Here is a 27,545-nt window from a genome sequence, read left to right as displayed (position 1 = left end):
AGAAAGAAAGAAAGAAAGAAAGAAAGAAAGAAAGAAAGAAAGAAAGAAAGAAAGAAAGAAAGAAAGAGTTGATGTAGAAGACATTTTAAAGTTTTGGCAACTCGGCACCCACACTCCAGTCTTTGAGGAGTGAGGAGTGTGCCGAGAGCGGGAGAGCACACCTTTCTCGCTCTCGTTCTCTGTGCTTTGGGTGGTGCTCCATCCCCCAGTCCCACTGATGGAGCAAGGGCCTCAGGCTAGCCCATGAGCATGTCAAGTTTCTCTAATAAGCTGTTGTTAGGGCAGAAATTGTGATCCAGGCCAATTGATATCATTCATCCCCCAGCCAGCCTACTCTGGGCCATCATGATTAGTTCAGGGACAGCCAAAGAGTGTCTGGTTGGTTAAATCCGAGAAAATTTAGGGACTTGTGAAGCATCTCTTTCTTGTGTACTTGGAACTGAGACATGAGTCTGGAGCTTCAGGTAACCATAGAAGGAAGTTTGTCTGAGAGTTGTTTGTTCCTCTAATCTCTTAAATTTGGCTATTGACTTTTTCCCCTCTATCAACTCCTACTTGTTTTCATCATCGTATGACTATTTCTTTTCATTTTTTTTCTGTTTTTATTTTATTGTACTTTCTATTCTTTCACTCAGATCCAAGAATTCAATCATTCATATAATTTATTCAAAAACTGTGGTAAGCACCTATCGGGGATCATGAAGCTCTTCTCTTTTCTACTTTTCTGTGCCCCTAATATTTTTTCTGTTTTTCTTTTCTCTTTCCCAGTTGTTTTCAAAGGAAACTTATCCCAGCCTTTCCCAAAGGAATTAATGTCTAACGGAGGCCGGGCGCGGTGGCTCACGCCTGTAATCCCAGCACTTTGGGAGGCCGAGGCGGGTGGATCACGAGGTCAGGAGATCGAGACCATCCTGGCTAACACGGTGGAACCTCGTCTCTACTAAAAATACAAAAAAAAAAAAAAAATGTCTAACAGAGTGTTCAAGCCACCCACTCTGGGCCAGAATGAGCAATTCATGCAGTTCTGTTCATTCCAGGTCCACCGTGAGTGTCAGGGTAATTCTAAGGTGGGTAGACCAGTTGGATCTAGAAGACTGTAGAAGCTCTGTTCTATGGCATTGGAGACTGAAAAGTTGTGAGATGACTCAGGCCTCACAAATTCCTCTAGAGTGTCCTGCACCAACTCTTCCCATCCCTCACCTCCCTCAGCATAGGGCACAATGATCCTCTCTGATTCTTCTCTCCCTTCTCCAAGTCAGAATCCTAGGCAGATGCCTTGGTCAGGCACCTTTGTCTAGTCCCAAGTCCCAGCCTCAGACATCAGCAGGTGGAGCTATAAACTCATAGACCCTTGGGGTTTAGCCTTTAACTGTACCTCAGTTGCATTCCTATTCTGTCCAGAGACAGGCCCAGGGACAGTGCTCCTTCTGAGGTGGACATATTTCCTGGACCAAAATATATAAAGTTTATACTCATGTATGACTGTGTCACCCTAATGAAACAAACCCTTAAGGGCTTCCATGAACTTCAGGCATTTCAGTAGTGGTATAAAAGAAAAGTAATAAATAAAATTAAATTTAAAAGAGACTTTCATGACCACTCTGGAGAGGGACCAACGGGAAGGCTCTGCCTACCTTTGTCATAGGCTCTGGCTGCCCCCATCACCCTGCATGACTCCTTTAAGAACTCTCCCAGAAGATCCCATGGGCATCACCTCTGTTTCAGTCTTGGTTAAGCTTGAAAACCATTCTGCTGACTTTCAACAAGTACAGATTGAGGATTTATAGCATGCAAAGTACTGGGCCAGATGTTTTGAGTGCAATAATGAAAAATGTACAATCTCTAAATAAGTATGTTTGTAGTCAAGAGGAACAAAGCCTTCGTTACCTGCACAAAGGAAACTGCTAAGAATTGTAGGAACAGAACATGTTATGGGAATTTAGGACAGAGGGAGAGACACCTCAATACCTTGCTCCAGTAGAAGGAATAGCTTGAGAAAGGTGTTGAGGTGAGAGAATTAGAGGTCAGTTCAGGAAATCACAGGCAACTTTATAGGACCAGAAAATTTGCTGAGAGTGAAACTGTGGAGAAATTTGAGTGTTGGGCTAAGGCATTTAGATATAATTATATCTTCAACTAAGAGCTACTGAAGATTCTTGAACTGATGTATTTGACCAGATCTGTATCTTGGGAAGACAATTTTGTAAGGATCCCATATCTGATTCCTCTTCATCATACCTGCCCACATGATCTTTCTCATCTGCTTCTGCTCACTGGATCAAGCCCCTTCCTTACCCTCCACCTCTGAATACTGAGGCATTACATCTGTATGCTCAGAAGGGCTCTGTTTAACTTGATGCCTGATTTTGGGGACAGGGTGTTATTCCTTGGTATCTGATTCAGCTGGGCCTCCTACTCCCAGTGACCCAGGGTGGCATCTGCTTGCCTGTCTAGTCTGGGACTTTCTTTGGTGAAGTTTTATTATCTTTCTTTACCTAAATGTCATCTTTTCTGCATTGCTCTCCCTTCTTTCTGACAAGGTGCAGACCTGCTGACAAATAGGGTTTACAGCCACATTCCTTTGTTGATGGAGTTACACCAGGTCTGATAGCCTTTGTATTAAATAATGAATCTTTGTTAGCTTCATTAAGGTTGGGAAAAACACTATAGATCCAAAAGATAAAGAGATCTTTTCAGGGCTTCATCTTCATTTCCTCAAAGAGATGATCACGTTTGTATACAGTGACTCAGGCACAAACTCCAAAGCAGCTCCTACTCCAAAGTTCCTAAGCAGTCTTAGTAATAAATGGTGACTTTTCCCACCCTGCAGGCTTTTCAGGATGATGGAGCTAAAGGTCAACATGTGGGGTAGCCTGGAATCTATCCCTGCATGGAGCAGAAGATGGGAACAACCCTAGAAGGTGGAAGAATCACTTAGGCAGATGGAGGAAAGGGCACCTGAGTCAAGCTGGGGAGAAGGATCCACAGTTTCAAATCAAACAGAAAAAGTCCTCTTTGAAGCAACAGCTTTTCTCTCCAGCCTCATTTCCTCCCTGTTTGCCCCAACTCCCAGGTCCCCGTGCTTCTGCCAGATCAGACACTTTCTTCTTGGTACACACCATGTCCTTTCAGCATTTTAAGACTTCTGCACATTCTTTTTCCTGGGCCTTCATGGTCTTCCTCATTCTCTACTTGCCAAGCACCCTTGGAGGTAGATTCACACTCTTCCTTCCTCTTTTCCTCCTCTCTACATACACAGTGCTCTGTTCATGTGCTAATAATAATGGTACTCACCAAAGTGTGTTACAGTGAGATATGCACATCTCCGGTTTGCGAGCTCATTGAAGACAAAACCCCTTTAAACATCCTTTTTATTCCTAAGCCCCAGCAACTTGCCTGATAGAGTTGGTGTTTAATGGCTTTGGCACTCAAAAACAAACAAACAAGTGTGAGTTTGTCCCCATATTGGCAAGCTAAAGCTGGGATAGTGTTGCAAACTCTATTTGCTGAAAAGCATAGATTGCCATATTTGAATACCCTCTAGGTCCAGGATAGCCAATAAATTTTACCTTGTGCACCAAATCTGATTGGTGGCAATTGCTTAGAAAAGAAGTCAAGGTTGAGTTCAATGAGAGAAGAATGCCATGATCCACACTAGATGTCTCCTGTGGATATGAGGCTGCGGGCACTCCAGGCATATAGTTGCTCTTCTTGCCCTACACAAATGGCCAGGCCACACAGTACTCCAGAGTCTTCGGGTCCTCTCTACACCTGGATGACACCATATCTTACTACTGGGAGGACACACACTGAGTTGTTTTCTCATAGTGGTAACGGTTAGGGAATAAGCCACCCATATTCATTTATAGGCCCTCCTTAAAACCAAAATACATAAGGTATTTATCTAATGATTCCTGGGTCCAGGGTACAGTTTGTGCCCATCAGAAAATATCCAGTGAACATCTCTCAGAAATTCAACATATGAACCTTGTTACCAGCAGCAAATTCATACGGGCCTGCAGCAACCTAAATCCTTGCCTCCTCAGAAGAAAGAATTCAACTAAGGGGCATAAGGTAGAAGGAGAGACCGGGGCAAGTTTTAGAGCAGGAATGAAAGTTTATTAACAAGCTTTAGAGTAGGAACAAAAGGAAGGAAAGTACACTTGGAAGAGGGCCAAACGGGCAACTTGAAAGACAAGCGTGCAGTTTGACCTTTTGACTTGGGGTTTTATACGTTGGCATACTTCCGGGCTCTTGCGTCCCTTCTCCCCTGATTCTTCCCTTGGCATGGGTTGTCCATATGTGCAGTGGCCTGCCAGAATTTGGGAGATGAGCATGTGGTTTACCGGAGCTGCACGCATGCTCACGTGAGGCATTCTTCCCTTACCGGTGGAATGTCCCTGGAAGGTCGTATGTCAGTTAAACTCTGCCATTTTGCCCCTCAATGCACTTGCTTGAGCCCATTTGCCTAACTCCTGAGATCTTATCAGGAAGCTGCTGATCACCAGTTTCAGGTTTTTTCTATCTACAGGGAGACTGCCTTTCCCTGGCACTGACTGTGACCAATTATTATTTTAGAGAGACAGTTAACTGCCTGCCTGCCCATCGCCTGATGGTTACCTGACATTCCTGGTCAGGCAGACCCCTCTCCTGCCCTGCTCATGCCTGACTAGCTACCTACTCTAACAATCTTATAGGCTTCAGTTTGCTGGGTATGCCTCCCAAAAACTGTTGGGACCTGCTAACAAATGGGGTTTACAGCCACCTTGACATTTTCTAATTTGTAAACTGAAGCTTACAGCACAGCAAAATTAAAAAGAAAAGAATTTAAAGAGAGCATAGCAAGGTTTAAAAGTCAAGCTAAAAAGTGATTATCACTCCCGCTTTCTAACCAGCTGAGGTATCCAGCCTGCCCCAGACCACCTAATAAAACCGTAAGCCAGGTCAAACCCACCAGCAACAAAGCCTCTTTTAACGAAGCAGGCCTTGGCCTCGGAGACTGGAGAATCCCCTGGGGTCTTCAGCTGAGCCAGATTAAGGGGTAGAGCAGTTGGGTCTCAGATCTAAAGGGCACTGGAACATCACTGGGGAGCTGGAAGCATTGCAGGGTGAATAAAATTCACTGGAAATGACATTGAAGGTGGAGAAAATTGCAACCTCTGGAACTTCTGTGGGGTAAGCATTGCATATCATTGGAAAGGAGGCTTTGATTAGCTGCTTGAGATGGGGTTTGGGAGGTGGGTAAAGAGACTCCAAAGGTTATGCTCGAATACTAACAGGTGGCCACAAAAATCTATTCCACGGAGAATTGGTCCAGTGAACTGTAGAGCGGACTGCTTTTTGCTTGCAGCCAAAGGGAGGTAAGAACGGCCGCCACCAGGCCACTTTCTCCTCTCCTCAGTACTCAGCCTCTCCTATAGATGAAGGAGATCCATGCTATTTATCTTCCCAGAGCACCCGATTATTAACCTTCCCAGGGTTAACCCTATCCCACCCTCGATGTGGAGTCCGTGGTAGGGAGGAAGTCCTGGGACAAGAAGGAACCCATGGGTGTAGAATCCCCATGGAGAAACCAGAGATGGGCCTGACTAGAGAAGAACCCCAGGAATCACGGGGCAAGACCTCCCAGAGGCAGCAGCAATGCTTTCTCTCCCCCAACTACTAGGTTCAGCTTCCAATCCAAACAATGTGATCCAGACAGGAATCCTGTTTTAAAAATTAGAGAATGGTTTTGATAGCAAAAGCCTGGAAAGACCAAAATGTTCTTCAACTGCAGCTGGGTAAATAAATGATGGCATTCATGCCACATACCCATAAGAAAAGAATAAGGTGGTCTACAGGTGCTGATATGGCATGATCACCAAGACACTAATAAATAAAAGCAAATTGCAGAGCCGTAAGTAAAGTATTATCCCATTTGTGTGTGTGTGTGTGTGTGTGTATAACGATGCACATTTACCTATATGCAAACAATACATCTGGAAAGTGACCAGGGAAACAAAGTGTTGCCTCCAGATTATGAGACTGAAGCCACAGGTAGGAGGGAGGACAGATGAGAATTTTACTTTCATTCATTCTCTTTTATACTGTTGTGACGGGAGAGGCAGTTATTCTGTACCTACAAATTCAATACTAAAAACAAGCTCATATTTTATTGAAAAAAGAAGTCCCAGGCTGTTCGGCCACCAAGGGGCCCAAATTCTCTTGCATGCCTTCTATTTCTAAAAACAAAACTGCCACAACAAAGGGTGTTGTTGGATTGAGCTGTGCTCTGCAAGGGGATTGGCCTCTGGAGCAGAGAGCATGGCATCTGCTCAATGAGTTGGAGGGGAGAGAATCCCTGCTCAGTCTCTGGCTTGCCAACTCTCCTCTCAGGCATTGAGGCTGAAGCCTTGGGCCTGTCTATGAACACTTTGGGTCTCTTGTATTCAAGCATCCACCAAGCCTGCATGTGTCTACCTAGGAGCAAGAGTTAGCCCTCTCCCATTCTACAAGGCAAAGATTTACACTTCCTTTGCAAGAGAATGGGATATAAAAGTTGGGATGCCTGACCCTGGACCTTTATAATAGAGGCTGTTACATTTCTCAGTCCTTGCTTGCAACTTGGAATAGTCATGTGACATAATTGTAGAAAATCAGATGTAAGCAGAAGTCATTCAATGATACTTCTCCAGGTGTAGCTGGAAGACACCCTTTTTATCCTCTTCTCTTCCCTTTATTCATGCCTGAAATGTAGATAAGAAGACTGGAGCTCCAGCAGCCATCTTGAGATAATGAGGAAGAGGATCACACCCTAGGGATGGTCAAGTGAAAGCCAAAAGGAACCTGGGACCCAGATGATTGCCAACCTCTGGCTCTCTTTTATGTAAGCAATAATAATAAATCTTTAATCGATTTAAACCACTTCTGTTTTCTAGGATTCTGTTAACAAGTAGCTGAATACAACTCCTGATTGAACAGGCTGTTCAAAAGGAGAAGAAAGAGGAAGAGGAAGAGGCAGAGGAAGAATTGAGTCATCCCCAAGCTTGCTAATAAGCCTCAGATTGCCCAGTTTTATAGCTGACAATGGGTCACCCAGTAAGGTGGCACAGCAAGGATTAATTCAGAATCTCTGGTATGCTCTCTGGGTTCAGCCTGATATGTAAAAAGCTATAATACAACACTACTATTCATAGGATCTTATCATTCCAACAGGTCCTGCAGGGAAAGATAGACATTGGACTTTACTTCTCTACCCTGTTCTCCCACCACGCACATGAAGACGTAAAAGTATACACACATGCAAATGCACGTGGAGCACACATGCTCACATCTTCACATATGTACTGCTGCTTTTCATCTGCTAAAAGGTCCTGATCCCACCTCTGCCCAAGACTTTTCTCCATCACCTCCACAAGACCAGGTCTTACCATGAGTTGTTTGGCAAAGGCACCCAAATAAGAGACAACATAAGTATCAGGAGGGGCAGTGAAGTGTTTGCTGAGTCCCTGTAGGGACTGCAGCATTTATTATATATGCTTCATATTTTGGCACTGAGTTATACATTGACTGTTTTTCATATTCCTGGACACATATCAGTCTTATCACCTCTACAGCCAATAGTCACCCCAAGGGGGGATTGGGTTTTCTAAAGCAGTGGTTCCCAAATGTCCACCCATGTACCACTTGCATCAGACTCATTTGGAACATTTGCCAAATTTTTATTCTCAGGCGATGGAATCAGACTTTCTACTGGCAAGACCATGGCATCTGTATTTTTCCTAAGATCACCAAATGATTCGTGTAGTAGAACTTTTCAGAGCTTGCCTATACTAATTCTTCTTTCCCCCTAACCAAAGAAGACCACAATGATTCTGCTTTTGCAAGTTAGATGGGCCATAGTGTTCTGGCAAATGGGCTGTGAGTGGAAATGCCATGTGTCACTTCTGGGTCGGGGATTTAATTATTATCGCAAGACCCTCTCCTCCTCTGCTGCGGGAGGAGCCTCCTGCTTAGACAGTGAAGAGAACCCATAGCTTCCTCCTTGTCCCAGGACTTCTTCCCCTTCACTGACTCCACATCAAGAGTAGGACAGGGTTGACCCATGAAGGTACCCTAGGAAGATACTTAACACAAAACAAAAACTATAATAACTGTTTGATAAAAATTTGTTGAGGCTGGGTGTGGTGGCTCATGCCTAATCCCAGCATTTTGGGAGTCCAATGCAGGAGGATCACTTAAGGCTAGGAGTTTAAGACCAGCCTGGGCAATATAGTGAGATCCTGTCTCTATTCTTTTTTAACTAATAGAAAAAAAACCTTGAAAGTAAAAAAAAAAGAAGTGGGAAGGGATAGAAGTAAGGGAAGAGAAAGCAGTTTGTTTTAGTGTCTACACAGCAAACCAGCCATTGAGAACATATTATGCATTTGTAATAGTAGAACAGAAACTCCAGCTCCTTTGAGTTCTATAAAATGCAAATTTGCCCAAGAAACAAAGTAAGGAAGTAACTTCAAGGGAGTCATCCCCATGAAGCAGCCTCCAATTTAAATGGAGTATATTCATTAGAATGTCACATTGGTGAGCCATCTGTTGTTCATTGCGTAGCCATGGCGAGGGGCTGAGCAATCACTGTCCCTCAAGAACATTTTCAGTCTGCATTCTAACATCTTGACTCAAGCTAAGGAGGTGTCTACTTCCCGCTGCAAAGGAATCCAGTGAGTCCAGGAAGGTTACCATTAGCAACTGCCTTAAAGACAAGATGGGGACTTGGAACATTACATTGCCAGGTGCCCGGGGTCAATCCTGTGGAGGGAGATATCTTCCAAAAGCAGGGGACATTAATCATTATCAGAACAAACCTGCCCTTGGGAATCCCCTACACAGTGCAGAGTTGGACTTCCAGGTTAGATTCTCAGGAGTTCGTAGCTTGCAGGGGTGTAAACCACACCTGCAATCCCATGACCCCTGCATCTTTTAGCGGAATGTTTTCCGATCACTTCCTTGGAGCAATTGCTGATCATCTACTATGTCTGAAACATAAAACTAGAAGCTAGGGCCGAGATGTATTAATCTCAGTCCCTGCATGCAAGAGTTCTGCCATCTAGTTGGGAAACAAAACATATGCATTTGACAATAAACACACAGTTTTACAATGTTAATTGCCAACTCTACTGTCCAGAGCCCACATGTCTGGAGAGGGCAGGGAAATACAGGATGAAGATAAACTGCAAAATAACCTTAGCAGAGAGTGTGATCAGAGCCAACACGTGAGATCATAAGGGTCACAATAAGGACAAGAAATATTGTCTGAGCTTGAGAAGAAACATTCTTCACCAAGGAGAAAAAAGGATGAGATTGAGACAAGTGCCACTTGGCAAAAGAAAGGGTGGAGACAGAGATTACACGTTCAGTTTGGTGAAGCTGCACCCTCCCTATGAGATTAATAATTTTTAATAGCATCTGGATGATATGCTTCTAGATACAATCTTTCACTCTGGGTCCCCTGGCACCACCTATGTCTCGGGTCCTCGCTTTTCACTCTTCATTTCCACGGAAGCCCTCCAGCGCATATACAAGGCATTTTCAAAACAAATGGCATGATGAGGGGGAAGGAGAATGAGCTTGAATCCCAACTCTCTCACTTGCTGGTTGTGAAATGGGGAGAAGACTTAACCTCGCTGAACCCAGTTTCCTCTGCTGTAAACTGGTGACTGTGGTAGAGCTATCATAAGGATTCAGTGAGAATAGGTGTGGAATCCCCCAAACAGCAACAGGGAGAGTGGTGCTGAATCAATGACAGTTATGATTATTTCTGGTCAAGTGTACAGCTTTGTTAGAAAAGAGGAAAATGTGACTAGCCAACGTCTTTCCCCCAGGGCTCCTGCTCTCCAGAGAACCCCATGAGACAGCAGAGCTACCATGAGAGCTGATCAAGTGCTCTCAAGTGGCAGGCACTGTGTCTGAGTATCTGCAGATCCTAAGTCCCAAAGATAACTCCACAGTCCTCATCCACAGAAACTTATTGGAAAAATTGGTCTTTGCAGATGTGATTAAGTTAAGGATCTCGAGATGGGGAGATCATCCTGGGTTAGCTGGGTGGGCCCTAAACACCATCAAAAGTGTCCTTATAAGTAAGAGGCAAAGATAGGCTAGACACACACAGAGAACAAGACAATATGAAAGTGGAAGCAGAGATCAGAGTGATGCAGCCACAGCCAAGGAATGCTGGCAGATACCAGAACCTGGAAAAGTCAAGGAATGGCCCCTCCCTTAGAACCTCCAGAGGCAGTGTGGCCCTGCCAACACGTTCAGTTCAGACTTCTGGCCTCCATAACTGGGGGAGAATAAATTGCTGTTGTTTGAAGTCACCTAGTTTGTGGTAATATGTTATAGCAGCCACAGGGAACTAATACACCCTCAAAGCAAGTACTATCGCTATCCCCATTTTACTGATGAGAAAACTGAGGCAAAGAGAGATTGAATTACTCACCCATAAAGTGGGACAAGAATTTTAAATGTAACAGTTGATGCCAGAGCCCAATACTTTACCAGCAAACTGGTCTGCCACGGCATCTCCCTCAGACCAAGGCTGGGCTACACTTGGATGGGGAAATCCTCCCGATGCCCCCTGATCTCCCTCTCAGGTACAGAAGATTGGTCACCCCACTTCATGGTGTGCTAACCTTTTAAAGCAATGCCTGGAGCATAGTAAATACTCAGTGACACTTAGATAACTTATTATACTGTCAATGAGTTATCTTTCAGATCCTGCTAACCAGGCCTTGGGGGCCCATCATATGGAGGTGGGGGCCCATCATATGGAAGTGGGAAAAGGAAGACGGGGACTAAGAGGATGCCTGTGAATCCTGGAAAACAGGGGAGAACTGAGGTAGAGGAGGGTAGCAGGGACTGCCAGCTGCCTTGCAATAGTCATGCTCCCCTTCTTTCTTAGTGTCAGAGACAAATTCTATCTTTATTCAGGCAGAAAAGCACACAGCTGAAAGATTATATTTTTTTAAGTTCTCTTTGTGGCTATGCATATCGAATGAGATGTAAGTAAAATCAGTTGGGTAGGGTTTCAGTGAGAACCCTTTAAAAGGCAGATGCAGCAAAAAATGTTCTGCTTCTACCTTTTCCCTTCCTCTCTTTCTTTCTGGAATATAGACATGACGGCTGGAGATCCAGCAGCAATCTTGTGACCATGAATGTGCTTGAGGAGGGAAACCACATAGGGTTAAAGCACATAAATTAAGCATGGTGGAAAGTCCCTGAGATCCTATTATACCATCTATCCCACCAGCCTTGGACTGCCCACTTCCGGATTCTTCTACAAATGAATACAAAATCCTAATTTGTTAAAGACATTATACTCCAGTCTCTAGTGGCAGCTAGAAACAATCACTCACTGATATAGGATATAACAGCAGCTCCAAGAGATGCATATGGTATTAGTCTAAACAAAATATTTTTGGTGCTGATAAGACAGAAGTTGAGGTTTGAAAGTTACCGTTTGTTTAGACTATGCACTAACCAGATGATATTCTTTTCTTTATTTCAAAGCTCACAAAAACCTCTGTCTCCTCCCTGCTTCCCCTCAGTTGGTCCTTCTTTCAGATAGATGGGTGAGTTCTCTCTCATACCCGTCCTAGGGCCTGCTTCTTTGAATAGTCCAAGCCCCTTGCCACCCACTGGGCTGATGCAGTGATGTGGCTGGGTCAACTAACAGACCCTACAAACTTGGGGTTTAAACAGTGGCTAGCCTCATTTGTGTTTAAACGCAGTTCCACCCATGAGTTAGCATCCCTGAAAACCCTGCATTTCACTGGGAAGAAAATGCCAGAATGTGTGTTGATTGTCTAATGGGGTCTATGGTGAGAACTGTGGCTTTAAATAAGATGACCCTACTCTAGTTCCATTAAAGACCAGGCTTTACCACCAAATGCACACCTTAATTAAGCACTTTATGAGCCTGAGCAGGACTGGTATAAATAGATCAAAATACTGACACCATCCCCAGGCAACTCAAAGGAGCCTGGTGCCCCCATTTACTCCAGGGAGGAGGAGAAGAAGTATATTTATCTGGAGAAAATATTCCTAAATAGAATCTAACTCTTAAATCCTATACTTTCTAGGAAACATTAGTGATTACAGACTCAATTATATTTTTGAACCCTATAATCAAGCAAAGGTACCAAGTAGGAAAGTTAAATTGCACCATCTAAGGGCTACAGAGTCTCAGTGAAATGATTTCAATTCATTTCTGATCTCATCCTTGTGCATCAGGATGTGCCTAACTTTGGATTCCAAATGTTTTTACATTACCGAAACTTTGGCACCCACCATCTTCCCCCTAGATTTTTGCCCATTCCCCTTATTCAAAGATGAAGCAACTAGAACAACTCATTCGATCAGGTGACTCGTTTTTACTTCAATGATTTTGAATGCCTGCCCTATGCTAGATCCTCCATGGGATACTGTCAGTGACAAAGCTCGTGTAGGGAAGGGGGACTATTAAATTTATGCCCAAACTTCTTATCTATCATCATGGTGTTTTACTGCAGCTGCAGACATGACTGATGTACATCAAGCAATTAGAGGGCAATGCAGAGGGAAGAAAATGCAGTGTCTAAGTTCATGATAAAGACCCCAGGCTCCATGAGTGGTTAGGAAGGAAACAGATCAGAACAAGCCAGGGTCATGGGGGAAAGCTTCATGTATGAAGTGAGGAATTGGAGATAATTCTTAAAGGACAGGGGGAAAAATGGAGAAAGAAAAATACAGACTACTTCAAAAGTTGTCACATAGGTCCACGATCAGTTCCACGTCTTCTCTAACTCTAATTTCTAGGACTGAACATTTGCAAATCATCTGTCTCCTTTCATTCACCATTGCAAAAATCTTTCTAGAACTGGCAAGTCAGGTAAGATATTTTTCATTCGGTTTCAAAATTATTTCGAATGCTTTGGCATTACACTTCTCAAGTGACTCTGTGGATTACATTTCAACTCCCTTCTTACACAGATTAAAGGAAGTGATATTCAGAGAGATTATGTGACATGTTCAAGATTACACACCAAGTTGGGCAAAGCAAGTGCTAGAAGTCAGGTCTCCAGATTTCTATTTCAGGTTCTTTCCACTTACGGTGGAATTCTGAGCACCTGGCTCTCCTGGTCCTTTAAATATCAGACATTTACTCTATAAACTCTGGCAGGTATTTAACCTCAGAGACTTGGTTCCTGGTTCATAAAATGAGAATAATATCTGCAAGCAGTAATGAATTGAAAAATCCCTCATAGAGTTTTTGGGTCAGAACAAATGTCCATACACAGTTACAGTGACATGGGCATTTTAGGAAGAAGACAGAATTTCTGTGCGTGTTAATCTTATGGAAAAGCAATCCAGTATCACATTTAAATGCTATATTCATTACACTCAGTGTACACATTTTCAATATTCTTATCCCCAGTAGCTGCTCACATTGACCGTTTCCTACTGAGCCCTCTCTGAGAATAGCAGAGCTCTATTTGTGGAGAAGGCTCCTGGCATTTTGGGTACCCTTTCAATCCCATAGCTATTCATCACAGTAAAGACACCACCACCAATGGTCAGCAGATGTGGGATTGAAAGCAATCAAGAGTTTCCTTTGGAAATAGCCCTGCAGACATTATATTTCCTGGTACAAAGCTTAAGGAAAAGTCTTCCTTGGCAGCTTGTCTGGCATAGGCTTTATCTTTGGTAAACAAAACGTGACTATACTACCTTGGTGTTGTTAGAAAACTTGGAAGCTGTATTTCCAAGTCAACTGGATCTTTGGTCTTTCCTCAAAGACAAGGGGCCCCGGCTCTTAAAGACTTTTTGCTAGGCCCTGTGCTGTTCCTGAGTTTTATCAACTAAACTCATCTTTAGGAAATGGAACATGGATGCTGAATGCAATGGGTTCTGCCTATCAGAAAGGAAGCAAGCATTCAAATATCCAACAGAGGTTGCCAAAACATCTCAAAAGATGTTCTACTAACCACAAAGTTGAAAATAGCATGGCAGCTTCTGGAGTCAGGAGGTGACTTCAGAGGGAGATCCATGAAACAAATTAGATAGTTAAGATATTAGGCCCTGGAGGGGGCAGGGAGCAAGGGTTATTTTGTGCCCCAAATTAAAAATCAGGAACATAGAACACCGTGGCGCCATCTCACCTAGCTATGCTATGGGTTCTGGGATAAGATATTGCCCTCAGCATGAATGACTTGGAGCTGGAATAGACTTTTTACCAGTGAAAGAGCTATCTCTAAGTAGACTCAAGGAAACTCTGAAAATAGCAGGCAAATCTCCTGTGACTTCCCTCTCTTTTAAACATTGAAAAACATGACTTAGCTTACTCATCTTCAATTATGATGCTTCATTCCAAAAATACAAACTAAGAAAACACTGTGTTTTAACAGTAAGGAATTCCTGAAATTTCTCAAATCTTCATCCCAAGTATTGTCATTTAAAAACAAACAAACAAACAGAATCCCCCAGAAGTTACTAGTAGTGCCTGGTGAAAATTGTCAAACACCTGGTTGTGTATATGCCTCTTCACAGGCAAGGCTGTTAATAGGTGGCTCAACAAATATATGGAGCTATGAATATCTCTTCCAAATTATACACCCATCCATACTAGGGATCTTCAAGCAGAAAAACAAAACATCTTCTCTTGGTCTAGATCAACTCACCCCAATTACAAGTACCCAAGAAATACAACCTTCCCCATGCAGAGTCAAAAAAGGCCAAACCTGGGAGTCAAAGAGGACCCTAAGTTCACTCACTTGTCTTCCGTGAAACTTTTCCCAGTAATAACATTCTTCCCTTGGGGTACATAGTTCCAGTATTCTTCCACAATCCCAATGTAGTATGTTCTGGTAACTGCGCCAACCAGCCCAGACAGACCCAGGAATGTGAGGAGAAAGATGCAGCCAGCCGGCTGCTTCCGAGGCATTTGTGGATGTAACTCAAGCAGGCAGGCAGCCTGCACAGGGGACAAATCTGTTGGTCCCTCCCCCTCACTCAGCTCCACCTCCTCAGGTAGCTTGGGGTTGGGGCAGAGGCAGAGGTTGAGGACTTGCATAAGCAAAGCAAGCTCAATGCGGGTGTTGCTTTGACAACAACACTTTTGCCAGCCATCCAGGAAATGTGTAACTGGCTTATTTATTTACTGCCCAAGCCAATAGGCCTGTTTCTGTAAGTTTCGGTACCATGCTCTGACATCAGTCATTTGTCAGCCAGGATGACAGTATGACAACTTGGGCTGATGGCTTTCCCCCACCCCTTCTGCTTCTTTTCTTTTCCACACCTCTTACAGGAACACATTAAAATCTGAAAAGTGAGCTGGCCTGAGTGGAGCATCAGGAAATACTCCAGGCACTAAAGAAGGCCTCATCTCTGCCAGGACGGTAGAGGAAGTGACATAATCACCATCCAGCTTGTTTTATGAGGCTACATGAAACCACAGACTAACATCATAAAGTTCATTACAACAACATAGAACCCCACTAATCCTTCATTGGCTGGTGTGCCATCTCCCCCATATTCTCTCAGATCCTACCAGCAAAAATGAGAAGGTTGACTACTCAGGTCAGCCAAAGTGTTAGTGGCTACCACCTCCACACAGGGAGCCGCCTCTCTTGGGATAAATGAAAATGATGATGGCGGAGTACCCTTCAGACACATGGAGACAAAATTCAGTAACAGGTGAAAAAGGCTGGGCCATTCTTCTGTGTCTTCTAATCTGTGTCCCAGAATCTCAGTATTGATAGAGACCTTGATCAACCTTGGAAGAGAGGTTGATCCCCATGCAGAGTTACTCTTGAGGGAACAGCCATGGAATGAAGGAAACAGCCTCCTGGCCTTTGAAGTTGGTCAGACCTGGGTTTGAATGTGAGTTCCTACCACTTTCTAATTTAGTGGCATGGAGGAATCACTTAACATCATTGAGCTGGAGACTGTAGAAGAAGGATTGAGGGATTCTTAAGGAACTTTTTAAATGATGATGTCTGCAAAGTGCCTATCCCAGTCCCCAGCATAGGGTAGGTACTAAATAAGTGTTAAAGTCCTTCTTCCTCATTCATGCCCTCTAAGAGAGACTGTATCAACCTGTGTATCCACAGACTTGCATTTCCCCAGTCTTCGGCTTTCTTGCCACTATTCTTTGCCAAAGTCCTATCTGCCATGCCTTCTACCTGTCTCAAGTAAGAGAATTATTTTTCTTTAAACTGTAGCTACCCTATAAATGTCCCATAGCACAGTTTGTATTAACATTCATCTTAATTAATAATAGGCCAGGGACAGTGGCTCAGGCCTATAATCCCAGCACTTTGGGAAACCAAGGCAGGCGGATCACCTGTGGTCATGAGTTCGAGACCAGCCTGGCCAACATGGTGAAACCCTGTCTTACTAAAAATACAAAAATTAGCCGGGCGTGGTGGCAGGCACCTGTAACCCCAGTTACTTGGGAGGCTGAGGCAGAAGAATCGCTTGAACCTGGGAGGTGGAGGTTGCAGTGAGCCAAGATCACACCACTGCACTATAGCCTGGATGACAGAGCGAGACTGTCTCACATTAAAAAAAAAAAAAAAAGTTTGGGGAATTTGGAAATGTCCCAAATCAAATATCTTGTTGCTTATATCCCAGAGAAGCTGGTTATTTTGGGCCTATCAAAAGCATTATTAGGACATATTCCCCCTTTTTGCACAGAAGGAAAGAAAAGGTATAAGTGATACAGCTCCAAGAGACAAAAGAGTTAACTTTCCTGCCCAAGATACTGAACGTATGTAATTAAAACCCAGGAGACGGCATTACCTAACTTCTGATTCAAAAACTAGATCTGCAGAATAGATCAGGTCAAGAAATCTGAGTCACTGTAGCAGATGAAGTCAATGCATTTACTCTGTTTGTAGCAGAGAACTTCCTTACTGAGGGCCAAAAGAGGGAAAGAGTTTATTAAAAACAATGAAATAGGGTTCTGGAAAGCTCTCTCAAATTCTTCCTTATCCTAGGACAGTAAAGGTGTTACTCAAAGAGCATTTGAATGCCATAGGAGCTAAAGAAAAGAAACTGGTATGAGACAATGCAGTGTTCCTATAATACTCATTTCGGAAAGTCCACAGTTCCATGCCCAATGTGTTTGATAGTGTCTAAATTTTATCAGGAAACCTGTGAATTATAATGTCAACACTCATTTTTGAAAATGCGCAGTTACATACAAGATGTGTTTGACAACGTCTAAAATTTGATTAAGTAACCTGTGTAAGTAATAATGTTAACAAATACTTCCAACTCCGTTGAACACTATTCTGACATATTTTTTAAAGTTGAGAAACCCATTTATCAAGCATTTATTATGTGAGATGGCCAGTTCTAGATATTCACTCCATTCCTGAAAACATTCACCAGTTTTCAGATATGGTAAATTTGACACCATGCATCAATAGCAGAGAAAGATAATCCTGGGTTAAATCATATTTATTTGAAATTATGGTACAGACATACCTCGAAGATATTGCAGGTGTGGTTCCAGACCACCACGATAAAGCGAATATCAAAATAAAGTTGAATCATATGGATTTTTTTGGTTTTTCAGTGCATATAAAACTTATGCTTAGGCTCACACCTGTAATCCCAGCACTTTGGGAGGCCAAGGTGAGAGGATCACTTGAGGCCAGAAGTTTGAGACCAGCCTGGGCAACATGGCAAAACCTTGTCACCATAAAAAATACAAAAAAATTAGCCAAGCATGGTGGGGTGCACCTATAGTCCCAGCTACTCAGGGGACTGAGGTGGGGGGATCATTTGAGCCCAGGAGGTCAAGGCTGTAGTATGACAAGATCACACCACTGCACTCCAGCCTGGGTGACAGAGTGAGACCCTATCTTAAAAAAAAAAAAAAAAAAAAAAAGTTATGTTTACACAATATTATAGTCTAGTAAGTGTGCAATTGCATTATGTCTAAAAAATGTACATACCTTAATTTAAAAACACCTTATTGTTTAAAAATGCTAACAATCATCTGAGCCTTCAGTGAGTCAATCTTTTTGCTGTGGAGGGTCTTGCCTCAATGTGGATGGCTGCTGACTGATCAGGACGGTGGTCACTGAAGGTTGAGGTGGCTGTGGCAATTTCTTAAAATAAGAACAATAAAGTTTGACACATCAATTGATTTCCTTTCATGAAAGATTACTCTGTAATGCATGATGCTGTTTAACGGCATTTTACCAACAAAAGAACTTCTTTCAAAATCGGAATAAATTTTCCCAGCCCTGCGCCTGCTTTATCAGCTAAGTTTATGTAATATGCTGAATCTTTTGTCGTCATTTCTACAATATTCACAGCATCTTCACCAGTAGATTCCATTTCAAGAAACCACTAGCTTTGTTCATCTATAAGAAGCAACACCTTATTCATGTAAATTTTATTATGAGATTGCAGCAAGTCAGTCACATATTCAGGCTCCACTTCTAATTGTAGTTCACTTGCTATTTCTACCACATCTGCAGGTACTTCCTCCACTGAAGTCTTGAACCTCTCAAAGTCATCCATGAGGGTTTGAATCAACTTCTTCCAAACTCCTGTTAATGTTGATATTTTGACCTTCTCTCATGAATCACAAATATTTTTAATAGCATTTAGAATGGTGAATTCTTTCCGGAAGGTTTTCAATTTACTTTGCCCAGATTCATCAGAGGAATTATTATCTGTGGCACCTATAGCCTTAAGAAAGGTATTTCTCAAATAATGAGACTTGAAATTCAAAATTACTCCTTGATCTATGAGAAACCGAATGGACGTTGTGTTAGCAGACATGAAAACAACATTCATTTCATTATACATTTCCATCAGAGCTCTTGGGTCATTGTTAATGAACAGCAATATTTTGCAAGAATTTTTTTTTTCTTAGCAGTAAGTCTCAGCCCTGGGCTTAAAATATTCAGTAAACCATGCTGCAAACAGATGTACTGCTGTCCAGGCATTATTATTCCATCTAGGGAGCATAGACAGAGTAGACTGTACATAATTCTTAAGGGTCCTAGGATATTTGGAATGGTAAATGAGCACTGGCTTCAACTTAAAGTCACCAGCTGCATTAGCACCTACTAGGAGAGTTAGCCTATCCTTGGGCCAGGCACAGTGGCTCATGCCTATAATCCCAGCACCTTGGGAGGCTGAGGTGGGAGGATCACTTGAGTGCAGGAGTTTGAGACCAGCCTGGGCAAGATGGTGAGACCCCATCTTGTAAAAACAAATAAAAACAAGAGTGAGCCTATCCTTTGAAGCTTTAAAACCAGGCATCGACTTGTCCTCTTCTTCTACTATAAGGATGTTTGGTCTACATTGAAAATTTATTGGCCTAGTGTGGTGGCTCATGCCTGTAATCCCAGCACTCTGGGAAGCCAAGGTGGGCAGATCACTTGAAGTCAGGAGTTCGAGACCAGCCTAGCCAACATGGTGAAACCCATCTCTACCAAAAAATACAAAAATTTGCGAAACGTGGTGGCACACGCCTGTAATCTCAGCTACTCCAGACGCTGAGCTGGGAGAATCACTTGAACCCAGGAGGCTGAGATTGCAGTAAGCCAAGATCCTGCCACTGCACCCAGCCTGGGAGGCAGAGTGAGATCCTATCTCAAAAAAAAAAAAAAAGAAAAGAAAAGAAAGAAAAGAAAAAAAAGAAAAAAAATGTATTGTATAGTTTAGCCACCTTCATCAGTTATCTTAGCTAGACCCTCCAGAAAACTTGCTGCAGATTCTCCATCAGCACTCGCTGCCTCATCTTCACTTCTGTGTTATGGAGATGGCTTCTTTCCTTAACCCTCATGAATCAACCTCTCATAGCTTCAGACTTTTCTTCTGCTACTTCTTCATCTCTCTCAGCCTTCAAAGAATTGAAAAGAGTTAGGGCCTCACTCTGAATTGGGCTTTGGTTTAAAGGAATATTGTGACTGATTTGGTCTTCTACCCAGATCGCTAAAACTTTCTCCATATCATCAATAAGGCTGTTTCACTTTCTTAGCATGCATGTGTTCACTGAAGTAACATTTTAAATTTCTTTCAAGAATGTTTCTTGCCAGGCGCGGTGGCTCAAGCCTGTAATCCCAGCACTTTGGGAGGCGGAGACGGGCGGATCACGAGGTCAGGAGTTCGAGACCATGCTGGCTAACACAGTGAAACTCCGTCTCTACTAAAAAAATACAAAAAAAAGCTAGCCGGGCGAGGTGGCTGGCGCCTGTAGTCCCAGCTACTCAGGAGGCTGAGGCAGGAGAATGGCGTAAACCCGGGAGGCGGAGCTTGCAGTGAGCTGAGATCCGGCCACCGCACTCCAGCCCGGGCGACAGGCGAGACTCCGTCTCAAAAAAAAAAAAAAAAAAAAAAAAAAAAAAAAAAAAAAAAAAGAATGTTTCTTGCATTTGCAACTTTGCTAACTGTTGGGCACAAGAGGCCTAGCTTTCAGCCTGTCTCAACTTTCACCATGACTTTCTCACTATGCTTAATCATTTCTAGCTTTTGATTTAAAGTAAGAGATGTGCGACTCTTTCACTTGAACACATAGAGGCCTTTGTAGAGTTATTAAATTGGCCTAATTTTGACATTGTTGTGTCTCAGGGAATAGAGAGGACTGAGGAGAGAGAGTGACAGGAGAATGGCAGCCAATGGAGTGCCAAGACCAGCTCTGTCATGGAGAACCTAACTCAGTGGTGCTAGAGAAATTAAAGACACACTCTCAGAAATATAGAGTATGGAGTGGGAAATCAGGGTCTCACCGCCTTCAGAGCTGAGACCCTTGAACAGAGATTTACCCACATATTTATGGACAGCAAGCTAGTGATAAACATTGTTTCTATAGATTATGGATTAACTAAAAGTGTTCCTTATGGGAAATAAAGGAATGGGCCAAAGTAAAGGGATGGGTCTGGCTAGTTATCTGCAGCAGGAGCATGTCCTTAAGGCACAGATCACTCATGCTATTATTTATGGTTTAAGAATGCCTTTAAGTGGTTTTTCGCCCTGGGTAGGCCAAGTGTTCCTTGCCCTCATTCCAGTAAACCCACAACCTTCCAGCGTGGGTGTCATGGCCATCATGAATATGTGACAGTGCTGCAGAGATTTTGCTTATGGCCAGTTTTGGGGCCAGTTTATGGCCAAATTTGGGGGCCTGTTCCCAACAGTGGAGCAGTCATCTCACACACATTTTATCAATTAAGTTTGCTGTTGTATATGAGCATGGCTTGTGGTGCCCCCAAACAATTACAATGGTAACATCAAAGATCACTGATCACAGATCAACATAACAGATATAATGGTAATGAAAAGTTTAAAATATTATGAGAGTTAACAAAATGTGACACAGAGATATGAAGTAAGCACATGCTATTGGAAATACAGCACAAATAGACTGAGAAATACATTTTGAGAGATCCCAAACTCTGACTGCAAACTTCTGTCAGCTCACGCTTGACTCAGGGTTACCACAAACCTTCAATTTGCAAAAGGCGCAATATCTGTGAAGTGCAGTGACACGAAGGGCAATAGGACAAGATGGGCCTGTGTAGGCTATATTTTTAAATTAACTTCTATTTTTATTTCAATAGGTTTGGGGGTACAGGTGTTTTTTGGTTACATGGGTAAGTTTTTAGTGGTAATTTCTGATATTTTACTGCAGCCATCATCCAAGCAGTGCACACTGCACTGAATATGTAGTCTTTTATTCCTCACCTCCCTCCCAACATTCTGGCCCCAATTCCCTAAGTCCATTATATCATTCTTATGTTTTTGCATCCTCATAGCCTAGCTCCCACTTATAAGTGAGAACACACTGTATTTGGTTTTGCATTCCTGAGTTACTTCACTTAGAATAATGGCCTCTAGCTCCATCCAGGTTGCTGCAAAAGACATTATTTCATTCCTTTATATGGCTGAGTAGTATTCCATGGTGTATCTACAGCACACTTTCTTTATCCACTCAGTTGATGCACACTTAGATTGGTTCCATATCTTTGCAATTGTGAATTGTGCTGCTATAAATATGCATATGCCTGTGTCTTTTTCATGTAATGATTTGTTTTCCTCTGGGTAGATACCCAGTAGTGGGATTGTGGATCAAATAGTAGCTCTACTTTTAGTTCCTTAAGGAATTTCCTTTCTGTTTTCCATAGAGGCTGTTCTAATTTACATTCTCATCATCAGTGTATAAATGTTCTTTTACCACATTCACACCAGCATCTTTTTTTTTTTTTAACTTTTTAATTATGGCCATTCTTGCAGGAATAAGGTGGTATCTCATTGTGCTTTCAATTTGCATTTCTCCGGTAATTAGTGAGGTAGAGCACTTTTTCATATGTTTGTGGGCTGTCTGTATATCTTCTTTTGAGAATTATCTATTCATGTCCTTTGCCCACTTTTTGATAGGATTATTTGGTTTTACCTTGCTGATTTGTTTGAGTTCCTTGTAGATTCTAGATATCAGTCCTTTGTCAGATGCATAAATTGAAAATATTTTCTCCCGTTCTGTGGGTTGTCTGTTTATTCTGCTGATTATTTTTGTGTGTGTGCAGAAGTTTTTTAGTTTCATTAGGTCCATTTATTTATTTTTGTTTTTGTTGCTTTTGGGGTCTTATTCATGAATCACTTGTCTAAGCCGATGTCTAGAAGAGTTTTTCCAGTGTTATCTTCTAGAATTTTTATGGTTTCAGGTCTTAGATTTAAGTCTTTGATCCATCTTGAGTTGATTTTTATATAAGGTGAGACATGAAGATCCAGTTTCATTATTCTACATGTGGCTTACCAGTTTTCCCAGCACCATTTATTGGATAGGGTGTCATTTCCTCCAATTTATTTATATACAGGCTATTTAAGTAAAAATTTATCTTAGCTAGACCTGGGAGAAGCCAATTCAAATGAATAATATTCTACTTAGCCTTAGCTGAAGTGTCATTTTCTAAAATAAGTAAAATGGAAGAGACAAAATTGATTCTCCCATTCTTCAGACTTTTTGCTTTTTTGAGAGATATGTTGAATTCTCCTTAAAAGACTTCTGATATCCCAAACTGTGACTGCAAGCTTCCATCAGCCCTGCACTCTCCCTGCCCTGCTACAGTAAATCATGGCTCTCAAACCTCGTTGGGGCCCCTAGTCCCTTGATGGTACCTCATTATTCCCCACCTGGAGCCCTGTGGCTTCTCTACTGCACTGACTGGTGCTAGAGTGACCTTACCGATTGCAGACAGGACCAGGTCTCTCCACTGCTTGAGAGTTTTCAATGGTTTTCTCTGGCCTTTAGGGTAAGGACTAATGGTCTTGACTTAACTTTTAGAGCTGGTCCTGATTTGACTTCTGGGAACTGGGGTCACTCTTCAACATTTAGTCATCATCATGGTTGTGCCTTTCCTCTGAGCTCCCACCAGTGCTGTGCATGCCTCTGCCATAGCCCGTCACACAGTACAGTGACCACCTCTTCATCTGCTCTCCCCTACACACTCAACACAGGCTTCTCATGGACAGGGGCTGGGTCTTGTTCACCCCTGTGTCCCCAAGATCTGACACATCATAGGCACTGGAGAAATGGCGAACTAAGGCATGTGCAAATGAATGAATGAACAAATGAATATAAGATGCTTGCAAATGTACACTGGCTCTATGTTATGTAGCAGTCTCTGCACTAGATCTTTATTTCATTTTCTTATTACAACAGCCCTTTCAGGGTGTGCACAAGTTTTACCCCTATTTTACAAATGAGGAAGCTGAGATTTAGAAAATTCGGATTATTTTCTCAATGCCCCACAACTGGCAAATAGTGGAGGTCTGTAAGACTCTAAAACCAGCATCCCTACAGAACCTGTCCAGACGAGGAAAATAGGGATTGGTGGGGGGCCTAGAGACCATGGTCACCTGCTTCATGCTGCAAAGTGGGACCCATGCTCTGCAAAGAAATATGGGCCAGGGATGTTGAAGGACTGGTTTACTGGAGGAGGATTCCAAAATGCCCCTCCAGCTTAGCCCATCCACCCAGACAGTCCACTTAAAACACCCAAACATACCATTTTGTTTCATTCCTCCATTTTGTGTCCCGACCCTCCACCCCTGCCTCACGTGCTCCCCAGTCTCCACCCCCACTAAATTCCTTCTCATCCTCCCAAATCATCCTGGGCTTTTCCTCTCTGAAGCCTTCCTTGGTTCCTGCCACACCTACCACACCCTCCTCCCAGCCCCTGGCAATTAATCACTCCCTTCTCTGTGCTTCCTCTGTACTCTGCCCACATGCCTATCCCTGTTTATGTTATTGTTTGCTTACATGTTAGTCTCCTTTAAAAGATAAACTCCTTGAGAATAGCATCTGACCAGGTCTCCATACCACCCTCCCACTACATCTGTCTCAAGAATTTATTAAAAGAATCTGCAGCTCAGGGGCTGTTCCAGCCTCCGCTGCCTGTACCCTGGATCCCCAGTTTTTAAACTCTTGCTCTTACCAAGAACCTCTGCTCCAAGATTCGAGGTCTGAGGGCCAGGCTGCCTCACCATCACACCCAGGTCTGGTGCTTAAGCCATTTCTTATCTGGATCAGGGGATTATCTTGTTCTTCTTTGTGTAGTGGTTATTATAGAACCAGGTGCTCAGCAGGCCCTGAGGAAATAATATTAACAACTGTAGCATTTACAGTATGTCAGCCGGCATGCTGTTTTACACATAGTATCACTTTTATTCTGCAACCAGAATACCCTATGAGGTAGATGTTATTGTCCTTGTTTTGCAGATGAGAAAACTAAGGCTTGGGAAGGTTAATAACTTGCCTGAAGTCACACAGCTAGAAAATGGCTGGGCCAGGATTCAAACCCAGGTCTTTCTGACTCCAAAGCCTATACACCAGAGCTCCACACTCGGTGGGCATTAGTGGAACTGGGCTAACCGGAAAGCCAATGCCAGCTCGGGAGGCCCTTTCAAGGAGGGAAACATGAGCATCATACAAGAGATTTCCTCCAACATAACCAGGACCTAAGAATTGTAAAGGCACAGCATAGAGACTGCATATGGGCAAACACCCCAACAAATAAAAGTGCTGTGATAAAATAATGTATTTAATTGTTTGAGAATATTTACCAAGCATCTGCCTTGTGCCAAACACTGTTCTAGTCAACTGGGAATGAGACAGACAGTCCCTATCCTTGAAGAGTTCATAATCTAGTGAAGAACATAAATTGTAAACCACAAATAAGTTTTCTAGATTAATTACATATTGTGATGAGTGTAGCAAAGTTCAAGTTAAACCCAAGGTGAATGGTGCCGGGAGACCTCAAGACCGCACCCAGGAGGTGTCTGGGGAGGTGGCCCAGCAGCCTGTTCTGAAGCATGCTTATATTTTACAAGGTGAAATAGAGCGTATAGAAGTCCCATTCCTAGAAACCTCACCCGTCATCATCAACAGCAACGACAAAAAACAGGACAACTCTGGCCAGGTGCGGTGGCTCAAGCCTGTATTCCCATCACTTTGGGAGGCTGAGACGGGTGGATCACGGGGTCAGGAGATCGAGACCATCCTGGCTAATACGGTGAAACCCCGTCTCTACTAAAAAATACAAAAAACTAGCCTGGCGAGGTGTCGGGCGCCTGTAGTCCCAGCTACCTGGGAGGCTGAGGCAGGAGAATGGCGTCAACCCGGGAGGCGGAGCTTGCAGTGAGCTGAGATCCAGCCACTGCACTCCAGCCTGGGCGACAGAGAGAGACTCCGTCTCAAAAAAACAAAAAACAAACAAACAAAAAAAAACAAAAAAAAAAAACAGGACAACTCAGGGTGGTCCTGAAAGACACTTTGGTTGAGTTCTCTGAGAAAAGTTAAGAAGCCACGTCCCTGCCCAGTGGGAACATCCACTCTCAGGCATTCATTTTTTTCCTCCACTTGGAAAGTACCTGATGATGCCTCACCTCCCACAAGCCTGAGGCAAACTCTGGTGTCAGAGACTCAGAAAAGCCAGCCTTCAATCATGGATACAGTGAAAAGAAGAACAAAGGACATTGGCTTCCCTCCACTCTCTCCTCAGGCTCCTCTGTCTTCCCCTCCCTTCCCCGCCCAGGAGGTGATTCAAGCCCCCAGTGCTCTTTGTTCTGTGGATCTTGATCTGGGATGACATGCCTGTCATCCCAGCACTATAGGATCCTTGATCTTGGAAGAGCCACCTCTAGGAGTGGGAGGTGAATATAAGCAACCTGAGCACAGTTCTGGTAGCCCAGTCTTACAAAAGAAATATCATGTCTGCCAGTTGTAATAGTCCGCCAACAAGGCCACCCTCCTGGAACTGGAGCTGCCTAGAGGGCCCTTGAACAACCCAATAACACAAGTCCTAGAGCTCCTAGGGCATCTGGATGACCACCTCCCCATGCACAAGCTAGAGGGTTAGAGAGCACCCCAAAGGGGGAAAATGCTACTGGAGATCTTCAAAGGCATTAGAAGGTTGCTGTCTGGTCTCAGGGTAACCTGCCCAGAGGAGCCCAGATAGTCCCAGAGCTCAGAAGGAAACCATCTTTCAGGGCAGCACTTTAAACAAAAGACCCTCTGAGGGCTGTGGCTTGGCACAGGGGCCCTATTGCCCAGGTCTAAGGACAATACTGGGTTCAGGCATCTAGCTCTTCTCTTGGCTCCAGTGTCTGGGGATTTTGTTGGGGGAGAAACAGGAGATGTGGGCACAATCTGGCCACTGTGATCGAGACATAGGGTTTTCCCATAGCATTTCATGGGTGACACTTCTGGACCCTTTAGGGTGGCGCTCTGTGTTTCTCATTCAAAGAGAGAAACCAGAGCAACGGGCAGGAAAGATCCTAGAGACTCACAACTGCCTCTTTCTATGACTAAAGGGTCAGGCATTCATTCACTCCTCCATAGAACAGGGATCCCCTTCATGATCCCCCTCATACCCTAAATATGCCCTGCCACCCTCCATGCTCAAACCTCACAACCAGCTGTGTTGTTACTTGGGTACATGATATATGGTCATAACTTCTCCTAAATCCAGTCACCAAAAGTTTTCGAGATGACCAGGAGTGGTGGCTCATGCCTGTCATCCCAGCACTATAGGATGCTGAGACAGGAGGATCACTTGAGGCCAAGAGTTGGAGACCCCTATTTCAAAACAAAACAAAACAAAACAAACAAAAAACTGCTCCTGAGACCTCCTATCAGAAACAAAGAAGGCACATGTGGGTGATCAGTACAGGTCAAATTCCATTGCGTTAGAACTCTCAGAATTCTTTTGTTGAACCTAGAATTTTGTGTGTGTATCCAATACTCTTAAAATAGGTGGGTCCTCCCTGATCCTTGAAGCTTGTTTTGTATTGACCTTGGTTGTACTCACATTCGTTTGTACTAGTGGAGACATCTCCATTTCTGCTCATCTTTAGTGACCAGAGAAAAAGTCTTAAAGACAAAGTGAGTTCTCTTGTTTGAGACCTGTAGGTTTCAGTGTGATGTCTGTGTGGAGGTGTTTGGCAAATCAGGGCGCTCTCTAGGACTGGTTGGTTGAAGGTCAATCCAAACTCTAGATCATCCCTTCTTTGAA

At 43.3% G+C, this 27,545-nt stretch overlaps 1 protein-coding gene across 1 annotated transcript in view; it reads right to left on the bottom strand.

Moving 5' to 3' along the window:
• HEPHL1 (hephaestin-like 1) overlaps positions 1 to 15,101 on the bottom strand; it is a 79,277-nt gene extending 64,176 nt beyond the window's left edge. Inside the window, exon 1 of the mRNA XM_011995021.1 lies at positions 14,781 to 15,101. Within this exon, the coding sequence (XP_011850411.1) occupies positions 14,781 to 15,079 (299 nt within the window). The 5' untranslated portion in view covers positions 15,080 to 15,101. The remainder of the gene's footprint in view (positions 1 to 14,780) is intronic.
• Positions 15,102 to 27,545: the final 12,444 nt, after the last annotated feature.

This window comes from Mandrillus leucophaeus, unplaced genomic scaffold (assembly GCF_000951045.1).
Source record: "Mandrillus leucophaeus isolate KB7577 unplaced genomic scaffold, Mleu.le_1.0 Scaffold465, whole genome shotgun sequence".
Taxonomy (NCBI): domain Eukaryota; kingdom Metazoa; phylum Chordata; class Mammalia; order Primates; family Cercopithecidae; genus Mandrillus; species Mandrillus leucophaeus.
The sequence above is the reverse complement of the archived record's forward strand: the minus strand, read 5'-3'. Positions and strand labels throughout refer to the sequence as shown.